This window comes from Achroia grisella, unplaced genomic scaffold, assembly GCF_030625045.1.
Source record: "Achroia grisella isolate CSIRO2021 unplaced genomic scaffold, CSIRO_AGI_Agris_v1 utg784, whole genome shotgun sequence".
Taxonomy (NCBI): Eukaryota; Metazoa; Arthropoda; class Insecta; order Lepidoptera; family Pyralidae; genus Achroia; species Achroia grisella.
This window is the reverse complement of record NW_026713024.1, coordinates 264,127-276,240: the sequence shown is the minus strand read 5'-3', so window position 1 is coordinate 276,240 and position 12,114 is coordinate 264,127. Positions and strand designations below refer to the sequence as shown.

At 37.2% G+C, this 12,114-nt stretch overlaps 1 protein-coding gene across 1 annotated transcript in view; it reads left to right on the top strand.

The window, feature by feature from the left end:
* Positions 1–12,114, top strand: part of LOC131851496 (alanine aminotransferase 2-like) — a 43,772-nt gene extending 31,658 nt beyond the window's left edge. The window contains exons 7-10 of the mRNA XM_059202002.1: positions 1,782–1,988; positions 4,741–4,884; positions 6,835–6,949; positions 11,966–12,114. Of these exons, the coding sequence (XP_059057985.1) occupies positions 1,782–1,988; positions 4,741–4,884; positions 6,835–6,949; positions 11,966–12,114 (615 nt within the window). The remainder of the gene's footprint in view (positions 1–1,781; positions 1,989–4,740; positions 4,885–6,834; positions 6,950–11,965) is intronic.

The following is a 12,114-nucleotide window of genomic DNA, read 5'->3' as shown; positions in this document are numbered from 1 at the left end:
TTCATGTAGGACATTTTAGCCGCTTATGAACGTCAAATTTTTACATTCTAATTTTATTTTTTTTCCCTACCGTCCAGTTCGGTATATAGATCCAATTGAGAAGAACTGGCAGGAAACTCAATTGAATTACTTTTTTTTTTTAAAGCCAGTTTATTTACAATGTATATTTATATAGGTAAATGAAAATTCAGTGCATGAACAACTATTGCCATGCACGCTCGTCATTCAAGTAATCGTTTAGTGAGTAATAGGCTTTGCTCAGTAAATATGATTTAACAGATGTTTTGAATTTATTTAAGGGTAATTCCAGTATATCCTTTGGTATCTTATTGTGATGTAATATCTTATGTAAATTTTTATACCTATTCCCATAAAAGACCTATTAACTTTTTTTAAACGATACTTGGGGACAGCAAGTTTGTCTTTAAATCTAGTATTAATATTATGAATATTGCTGTTTTTTGGCTTTCTTTCTTTCTTAATCTATACATCTATACATATAAATAAAATTGGAGTGTCTGTTTGTAATATTGAAATAACCGTTTTTTACTACACGCATATGAATATAAATAAGGTAATACACCAAAAGACCACTTTTTAAAATTTTTGTCTGTCTGTCTCTCTGTCTATTTGTTGTTGTTCCGGGTAATCTCTGTAATGTCTGGGCCGATTTTGATGGGATTTTTTTTGGCAGGTAGCTAATGTAATAAGGAGTAACTTAGGCTACTTTTATTTTAGAAAAATAAAGTTAAATTCCACGCGGACGAAGTCGCAGGTGCAGGTAGTAGATAATATAAGTAAAGAGAGCATAAATAGTTGTCTATGGAGTATATTATTAGTTAAAAATTCAGAGTAAAAATATTCAATTCATATAAAAAAATATTTATTCATGTAGGACATTTTAGCCGCTTATGAATGTTAAGTTTTTGTATTAATATTTTTTTCCTACCGTCCAGTTCAGTGTACAGATTCAATTGAGATGAACTGGCAAGAAACTTAATAGAATTTCTTTTTTAAAGCCAGTTTATTTACGTTTTATATTCAAGTAATCGTTTAGTGAATAATAAATAGGCTTTGCTCAGTAAATATGATTTAACAGATGTTTTTAATTTATTCAATTCAAATTCAAAATATGATTATTCATGTAGGTCTATTACAGACTCTTATGATATGTCAAATCTACCGTCAGTTCGGAATGATTTCGAGATGAGAACAACTGACAAGAAACTCAGCTCGTATTCTTTTCAAATAAATGTTGTACATGTTTACAATAATACAGAGTCATACATTTAAATTCAAATTTATATAAAAGTAATTCCAGTGTACCTTTCAGTATAGTCGAGCGCAGTGATGACTGGCTCATCCGTCATACTCGTGAACGAGTGCTGCTTGTAGGGACTGGTCTACTCTTATCCTACGACAGATTTAATCTTATTGTGTCTACATTTGACTCTAATAAATTAGTGCTGGTTGGTAGTTTGTATTCACACGTTTCGACTTGCAAATGTAAACTTACAAGGATTGTTTAAAAGAGCAACACACAAGTTTCTTGCTTATTCTTCTTGTGATGAGACAGCTTTCCGAATGAGCGGTAGATTAAAAAAAATGTAATGAGTATTCAAGAGTGCTTAAATTAAGTTTATTTGAATAAAGGATTTTCTATTCTGTTCTATTCTTTTTGTATTAAAGGAAATTCCAGCTGAAAGACATTTAAGTCACTTATCCATTTTTTTCTAAACGATTCTTAGGAAATTTTTCTAACAAGATTATAATCGTTGCAGGTGATGTTTGAGATGGGTGCCCCGTACTCCCAAATGGAGTTGGCGAGCTTCGCGACCTGCTCGAAGGGCTGGGCGGCGGAGTGCGGGCTGCGGGCCGCCTTCGTAGAGCTGGTAGGGCTGCGGCCCGAAGCGCTGGCGGCGTTGAGAGCCTCTCGCGCGGTCATGCAGTGCCCCACCGTGCTGGGGCAGTGTGTTCTTGACTGCGTTGTAAGTTTATAAGTTTATAGTCTGGCCATGAATATTGTTCCATAAAATTTTCTTTTTTTCAACTTATTAATTATTTTGAATTTTTAAATATGTTATTTTAAAAACTCCTTTCGATTTCGAGCTATTTCACATATTTTTTTGTGTTTATTATCAATTACAATATGGAATTGGGTGTACTTTTTATGGATGATAATGGAATGGGTCACCCGCCTGCGCTATCGGTATACGCTGGCGGGGCACCAGTGGAGGATGATAAGATGAGCATGAGGCCAGGTCAGTTAGACCATCGTGAATTCACTAGGTATTTATCAGGATGGTTGCCAGGGGAACCGCGTGGAGGTCAATCTGACATACATTGCTAGTAATCAGGTTATGAGTCCCCATTACTAACAATCCCCTTCCCTCTAATAGAGAGGGTGTACTCACTGCCCCCTCTGAGTTATAGACCGTTATATCTCCTTCATAACTTTAAAATTTTTTTACTGTACTAGCTGTTCACGCGATTTCGTCCACGTGGAATTCAACTTTATTTTTCTAAAATAAAGGTAACCTAAGTTACTCCTTATTACATCAGCTACCAATAAAGCTACCTCCCGCCAAAATTGGTCCAGCCGTTTCAGAGATTAGTCGGAACTGAGAAGAACTGGCAAGAAACTCAATCAAATTACTTTTTTTTTAAAGCCAGTTTATTTACAATGCATAGGTATTTATATAGGTATCTATGTCTAACATTAAATGAAAATCCCGTCCATGAACACCTATTGCCATGCACGCTCGTCATTTAAGTAATCGTTTAGTGAGTAATAGGCTTTGCTCAGTAAATATGATTTAACAGATGTTTTGAATTTATTTATAGATAATTCCAATATATCCTTTGGTATCTTATAGTTAATTTATACCTATTCCCATAAAAGACCTATTGACTTTTTCAGAACTTTAATAGTTACCACATTAAAGATTCAATTTAAAAGATGGCTGAGGGCTATGAATTTTTATCGTGGTTTATGGATTACCTAAATCAGTGAAAGGGTTGCTTGATTGACGAGAGGTGGACGAGAGGGTTTCACATACGTGAAGGGTTCTTCAATATAAATCGGACTATATATGCATACAAGGGCGGACCCAGCTATGGCGCCAGGAGGGGGTCACATAGTCGTGGTCAAAGCAAGAACTTATAATTTAATTTTAATAAGAATAGATACAAGTAAAAAGTAGGTATTTTATTAATGTACAAAGTTATTAAATTATAATAGCTGTCCCGGCAAACGTTGTTTTGCCATATAAATTAATCAATCGGTCAAGCCGTTTCGGAGGAGTATGGGAACGAAAACTGTGACACCAGAATTTTATATATAAGATTAAATTAATTAAGTATTGAAGGTATGTATAATTGTTACAATAAATCTGTATGTTGACTAAAAATTTATAAATAAAATCATTATGTTTAATTAGTAGTCCAGTAAGTCCTGGAACCAGCTCAGGGGGGGGGGGTCATGACTCCCATGACCCCCCCTGGATCCGCCGTTTTATGCATAATATACTTAAGTGAATATACGTGCCCGCGGTTTCACCCACGTTAAATTTCAATAATAAATATAGTTTATGTGTTGTTCAAAATCTACCCTGTACCATCACACATTATTATATTAGAAGCATTATTATATTGTAAGCACAGATTATTATATTAGAGTCCGTTAGTTTGTGTTCCCGCGGTTTCTGTTCCCCTCCCTTACCTACAGTACTGAACTGACCGTACAGCGGCCTTGACGCGCGCGCGCATTGTGTTGTGAATTAAAATAAATTAGAACTGTGTTAAACCTACTGTGAAACTGGAAAGCTAGCGAAGATACTTTCGAGACCCTGAAGCCCAAGAAATCCGCAGAACCATACAGGTACGTGACAGACGTTTCCACACATATTTTTCCCTATATATATACATAGTTTCCCTAACATTTTGGTAGCAGAGAGTATTTTCCCTAACATGTGTTATTCTGACGCATAGATAAACTCTAACTATAAAGTTGCATCATAGTCATGTATGCCGAAGCAAAGACGATAGATGGACATACAGATCCCTAATGTGGCGACTGGGAAGCAGAAGCGTAGACAGACCAACTGCCAGATGGTCTGATGACATCAGGAAGACGGCAGGACCTGGTCAAGACATGCCACAGACAGACTGAAGTGGAAATATATGCTGAAAGAGAGAGAAGAGAAAGTTGCATCAAAATCCGTTCAGTAGTTTTTGCGTGAAAGAGTAACAAACATACATACTCACAAACATTCGCGTTTATAATATTACTAGCTAGTTGCCCCGGCTTCGCACGGGTGTATATATATTATATATATAGACCTTCCTCTTGAATCACTCTATCTATTAAAAACAAACCGTTTCAAAATCCATTGCGTAGTTTTAAAGATTTAAGCATACATAGGGACGGACAGACAGCGACAGCGACTTTGTTTTATACTATGTAATGAAATGATATATTTAAGTTACGCTAAATTTAGCTATATAACAATTAAAAATACTAATTCCCTTACAGATGAGTATCCCAGCCCTTTGTTTTACACTATGTAATGAAATGATATATTTAAGTTACGCTAAATTTAGCTATATAACAATTAAAAATACTAATTCCCTTACAGATGAGTATCCCAGCCCTTTGTTTTACACTCTGTAATGAAATGATATATTTAAGTTACGCTAAATTTAGCTATATAACAATTAAAAATACTTATGCCCTTACAGATGAGTCCCCCAGCCCCAGGGTCAGCGTCCTACGAGCAGTTCAATATAGAACGCTCAGCCATACATCGTACTTTGTGCGAGAGGACCTCCGCTGCTTACCAAGTTTTCAACACCATTCCTGGATATTCCTGCAATCCCATCGATGTGAGTTGACCAATAATTATTTATTTATTTTATTTTTATTTATACTCTTCATTGCACCAATTACAGAACAAAAGAAACAATTAAAATAGACAATATACTGGGGCAACGGGGTGCGGAGTAAAATACTCTTCATTTTTTTTACTGGAACTGTACCTGTCTATTAGGTGCTGATTCTATTTAATTCGAAGGACCAGGTTGCGTAATTATGAGGACTAAGGACCAAAAGCGGGGCGGCGTCCACTGACCTTGAATTTGCTGCTGGTCTTCCGTGGTTTTCTTGCCATTCAGCTAGGTAGACGGCTGGCCAATAATCACCAAAACACTCTATACACTTATTTGTCCGTAATCATCATCATCATCATCATCATAGCAGCCCGGAAGACGTCCACTGCTGGACATAGGCCTCCCCCAAAGATCTCCACGACGATCGGTCCCGCGCTGCTCGCATCCAATGCCTTCCAGCGATCTTGACCAGATCGTAGGTCCACATTGCTGGAGGCCTTCCCACGCTGCGTCGTCCGGTCCGTGGTCGCCACTCGAGGACTTTACTGCTCCAACGGCCATCTGTCCTACGAGCTATGTGCCCTGCCCATTGCCACTTCAGAGTCGCAATTCTTCGGGCTATGTCGGTCACTCTGGTTCTTCTGCGGATCTCCTCATTTCTGATTCGATCACGCAGAGTAACTCTGAGCATAGCCCTCTCCATTGCCCTCTGAGTGACTCTGAGCTTGTTGATGGAGCCCATAGTTAGCGACCACGTCTCTGTTCCGTAAGTCATCACTGGCAACACACATTGTTCGTAAACCTTCGTCTTGAGACACTGCGGAAATTTGGACGAAAAGATATTTTGTCCGTAAAGTTTATTATAAAAACAGTATGCACTATATATAAGATGGCGTTCCCACGCGGTGGTTTTCAATTACAGCGGTTAGCGGAGAGAAATTAATAATTATGATATGCTGTTAGAATCCGGCGCAGTCAAATGACGACTAATCAATAAACTTAGTTCAATTCTTTGCACAATTGTTTTACTCGAGGCCAAGAAATCAAACAACACCTAATTGGATAGTAAACAAAGTTACATTCGGGTATAAATCGAACTAAAAAATTACATTTTTTTTTCGGACTATTCTAATAAACCATATTCATGAATACAAAAGTTGGTACAGTGCTAGTGTAAGATATTGCAACTCTATGTACTAGTAAAAGTATATATATATATATATATATATATATATATGTATATATTATAATAAAATAACAACTATATAGCATTAATTTAACTATGTATATACTCTAACATAATTCACTTTAGCATTTAAAATACAACCAGCACATCCTGTGCTCAAAGACCGAATGCCGTGGCTTTTTTTTTTATTCGGACTACTCTAATGCTGTTGGCCGCAGCTGGCCTTTACAGCTTCATCGGACGATAGGGAGCGAGTGCAGATGGCACTCCAAACCAAGGAAGGACTTATGGAGCGGCTGAAGGCCAACTCCTGCCTGACGGATACAACTTTAGTCTGAGGGCACCACTAGGGGTTCGAACCTCTGCTCAGGCCGTCGTAATTTCGATCCCCATTTGAATTGTACGGGGGATCGATCGGAGGGGGCAAAAATGACAAAATTCCGTACAGTGGTCATATTCAAAGAAAACGAAACTATAGCGGGTTGTACATTTCACCTAGCGCCATCTAGTATAAATATTGAGAACTTTGATTGATATTGGTCGAACAACAATTGAAATCCGTCCTTGACACTCAAGGGCGGTGCGAACGCAACAGCAATACAGTAAACGCCAAAGAGGAAAAGGGATAGGTATAGGGTTGTGAGGACCTAAGAAATTTAATTAAATCAGCGATAGATAGACAGACTATATTTAGATTTAGATTTAGATTAACACTCTATTCTAATATACTTGGGTACATGAGTCTGTTTGTTGGTGGATAGGGTTCGATGTTCGCGTATCCCCGCTTCGATGTCCCGGCGCGTGCTCAGCGAGCTGCCCTTGACTCGGGTGTCTCACCAGATGAGTTCTACTGCATGCAACTCCTCGAACAAACTGGTGAGTTTTACTCTTTAGTGTTTGGCAGAATTTGCCAATAAGATTTAGGTAAACTTCCGAAATAATATAAAGTCTATAGGAGTGCAAACGAAGAAGAAGGGTGATGTGGATATACTCAAACAGAAGCGCCATCCGAACTGGACGTTTCTTTCTTTCGTATTTGCTATACGGCAAGGAAATACTGTGTGAGGAATCGAACCCGTGACCATCGGAAGTAAGGCGGTAGGCTAAACCACTCGACCAGCGACACCGTCAATGAACAGGTAATAGATAATCTTGGTAATACCAAACCGATATGGTATCTGTGTACAAGTCACGTAAGTACAATCCCATCAAAAACATAAGTGTGAAATGATAGATAGAGTTTAATATTATGATATATGCCTTGATTGTTGACTTCTACGACAAAAGAGGTGAGATCTAAATGGGTGCCAAGTTCAATGGTATGTCCTGAAATGTATTTATAACAATATAAAACATCATTTCTTCTTATAACTTACGATAATATACTGTAGCCTAAGGTCTAACTTGGCCAGTTCTCATAACAATTTACCAGTTTCAGATTTTTTTCCTTTATTAATTACCTATCTGCATGCCAAACTTGAACTTCCTTGGTCATCTGGAAGTGGGTTATAATTTTGATCTATAGTTGATCAGTGATAAAAATGACGATATTTGGACGTTAATATCTAAATAACCATTTGAGATATGTTTATGAAATTTGGAACACATATTTATCTCGCAAGTCTCAATATATGAACCAAATTTGACAGGTTTATGTGAAAGAGTTTTTGAGTTATGAGGGGGTCAAAAGTGGCTCCAAAAGGTTCGTGTAAATATACACACGGTGCTGCTCGCCAGTTACTTGAATCTCGGCTTGACACGCTACCGCGTGTCTAGATGTCTTCGGTGGTGTAGCGGTTTATCACGCCGCTTTACTTCTGTAGGTTGCGGGTTCGATTCCTCGTACGGTGCATTTGTATTCATGAGTGTGATAGTTTGTATCGGTCTGGGTGTTTTCTATGTATGTTACACATTTACAAAAAACTTAAAACTTAGTATTTATATCAGTTGTCTAGTACTCATGATACAAGAACTCTTAACTTGGGTCTAAATAGCGCGGTGTTTATTGTCTAGGGTTATTTTCCTTGCTTCCATCATCATCATCATCATCATCAGCTCACTGATGATGATGATGATCTTCTTTGAAAGTGATTCTTTTTTTTTAGATTTAAATTCATTTTTTTAACGCTTACATGAATCTCTGTTTGCCCAATGGATGACTGGGAGAAAATGCCTCAAGGTGTTAAGTCCGTCATGTGCACCTTTATTTATAATAATAATAATAATAATCTCAGGACAATTCACACAGCGCCATCTAGACCCAAGTTAAGCTAGCTAAAGTTTGTGTTATGGGTACTAGATAACTGATACATTTGTATGTATTTACAAAAAAAAAATATCTATGTATTTACATAGATATTTTTTTTGTAAATACATACATATTATACATAGAAAACACCCAGACCGATACAAACAATCATACTCATGAATACAAATGTTTGTGCCGTGCGAGGAATCGAACCCGCGACCATCGGACGTAAAGCGGTGTGCTAGACCACTAGACCACCGAGGTTGTCTATGTATTTATGCATTAAAGTTTTAATAAATAAATAAAATAATTTGCAAAGCTATCTAGTTAGCAATAGAATTCAATTTCGCTCGTGAACAACGGAAAAGACTGTACAAAAATTCCCTCGCATATCTAAAATTAAATCTTATCTACAAATATTATTAACACATAATGTTATAGAATTTTGTGTTTTAGTGACAATAAAATACTCTTTCTATGATAGATAGATAGATAGATAAATAATTGATTTATTGCTAACATAACACAAATAAAACAATTTACAATAAGACACAAAACAAGAAGTAAATAATAACATAGAAGTTGTCAATAGGAGCTGCCTCAGCTGTAGCTGATATAAGCACAACCTCAATGAGGTACAGCTATACAGCGCTGGTTTTCAGGCAGCCCCCATTACTCATAAAAAAAAACTAAGATGCGGGTTTTTTACTACATACAGATACATATAATTTAAACACAAAAAATTAATATTAAATAAGATCTAGGATACACAAATAAAAAATGACAATACAATTACAATATTCAATGCTCACAAAAACCAAAATCAGTTACAATAACAGTATCAAAAGGAAAAAAAAAATTACAAGATAAAAAGATCCGGCCTATCTATCCCGGTCTTATCCCATCTTAATTGTGAGTAGCTATGACGTGGTCTGGTGTTTTGAGTAGTCATGCTCACTAAAATGTACAGACTTGTGGCGGCGTGGTGGGCCGGGTCATTGGGCTCTAAAATATGGTCGAGCGCAGTGGTGGCTGGCTCATCCGTCATACTCGTGAACGGGTGCTGCTTGTGTGGACTGGTCTGCTCTAATCACTATGACTTATTTTCTCTTATTAATAGTTTAACCAGTTGTTGTGTATTGAATGTTTTTTTTCTATTTTATTATTTCATTGAATTAGTGCTAATCGGTGGTTTGTATTCACACACTTAAACTTAAATTGTAAGTAAGAATAAATTATTTAAAAGAGTAACACAAGTTTCTTGCTTGTTCTTCTTGTGATGAGACAGCATTCCGAATGAGCGGTAGAATAAAAAATGTTACGACTATTCAAAAGTGCTTCAATGTAAGTTTATTTGAATAAATGATTTTCTATTCTATTCTATTCTATTCTTAATTGAGGTCGGCTTTCGTAATCATCCTTCTCCAGAGACCTCGTGTCTGGATCGTCATTGGGTCTAAATTTTCACGCGTTAGGTCCTTTTTGATGGCGGCTGTAAGTCGAGGTCCTCCACGCTTCTTTTGTTTCGAATTGACGTTTACCATCTTTTGGGTCATATGGTCTTCTGGTCTTCTCATGACGTGACCGTGCCAACGTAATCTGGTCTTAGTCAATTTATCCTGGATAGGTCTTACTTTGAATGTTCTTCGCAAGTAATGGTTTGGCGCCTTGTCTAGAAGCGTAACCCAACAGACCATCTGAGCATCCGCATTTTGGTTACACGTAGTTTATCTGATTGTTTCTTTTTTGGCCAATACTCTGTCCCATACATCAAAACCGGTCTGATGGCAGTTTTATACACATTCCCTTACATGTATTATATTCATATTCTTGGATCACAGATCACTTCTGTTGTTTTTTAGTGGTTGATAATGGAATGGTGCACCCGCCTGCGCTAACGGTTTACGCTGGCGGGGCACCAGTGGAGAATGATAAGATGATCATGAACTCAGACACAAATTCAGCGGGAATTTATCACGATGGTTTCCAGGGGGAACCGCGTGGAGGTCGACCTGACATGCTACATTGGTAGCAATGGGATCATCAATTCGGCATTACTTACCTTTCCTCTATCCTCGACGGTTACAACTTAACATAGAGTGACTCGTCAGTTTGTTCGCAATTAAAATGACATAAGAAAAAAACAACAGACAAAATGAGCAACTGGGCCAAGGAGCAATATCCAGTTATATTATAAACTAGCTGTACTCGTGACTTCGTCCGCGTGGAAGTAACTTTATTTTTCTAAAATAAAAGTAGCCTAAGCTACTCCTTATTACATCAGCTACCTGACAAAAAAATCTCGTCAAAATCCGTCCTGTCATTTCAGAGATTAGCCGGAACTAACAGACAGACAGACAAAAATTGTAAAAGATGTTATTTTGGTGTATGTACCGTATTTATATTCATATGCAGTAAAAAACGGTTATTTCAATATTACAAACAGACACTCCAATTTTATTTATATGTATAGATATAGAGCCGAGATCGAGTGAGCTGCGTGAGAGGGTAGTGGAGAGGGGGTAGCTACCCCATTTATTTATCGAGGCCCAACAATTGGGAAGTGGGATAAATTCTCAAGTTGGCGCGGGCCCTCCGCGGCTCGCAACGTAAACTCGACGAATATTAAAAATGTTTATGTAGGTACGTGGCGCTGCGGGAGTTTTGTTTCCGGTTTCTAGACTTTTCTATTTAATTACGACCTGTCGATGTGGATGTAACATTATAGATGTTGTTCGTCATACATTGTCAATATATGATGTTCTAATAATATTTAATAATACATAGATATTTTTTTTGTAAATACATACATATTATACATAGAAAACACCCAGACCGATACAAACAATCATACTCATGAATACAAATGTTAGTGCCGTGCGAGGAATCGAACCCACGACCACCGGATAGTAAAGCGGTGTGCTAAACCACTAGACCACCGAGGCTGTCAATATATGATGTTCTAATAATATCAGATGTTCCACATAGGAGAGAACTCCCTGAAGGATTGGTACATGACTTAGACCTATTTTCCTTGTACTAGAGCTGTCGTCAGATTACGTGAATTATTTTGATGGCAGACACGTGAGTTTTTGGAATGATTGAAACATGCATTGTAGTCACATCAACGTGAAGGAGTACAAATCTTAATCTATACATCTATACATATAAATAAAATTGGAGTATCTGTTTTCAATATTAAAATAACCGTTTTTTCTACATGCATATGAATATAAATACGGTATATACACCAAAATAATTTTTTTTACCATTTTTGTCTGTCTGTCTATTTGTTCCGGCTAATCTCTGAAATGACAGGACGGATTTTTTTGTCAGGTAGCTGATGTAATAAGGAGTAGCTTAGGCTACTTTTATTTTAGAAAAATAAAGTTACTTCCACGCGGACGAAGTCACGAGTACAGCTAGTAATATATTGTCTTGAATATATTTCGATAAATCACTGCTATAATTGTATACAGTATTATTAAACTATTTCTTATTCTATTATATATATCTTCTATATTCCTATATTTTTAATTTGCAAACTTTATTTCTATTTATAAAATGTATCTTATGTACGATATGCGTTTGTAATTGTTGAAAAGAATTAAATGCTTCATTATTCATCTATCTATATTTCTCAGGAGTTTGCGTAGTCCCCGGTACGGGGTTCGGCCAGCTGCCGGGAACCTTCCACTTCCGGACCACGATCCTGCACCCGGCCGACGAGTTCCAACACATGCTGCACTCCATCGCGAAGTTCCATCAGCAGTTCCTTGAACAGTACTCATGA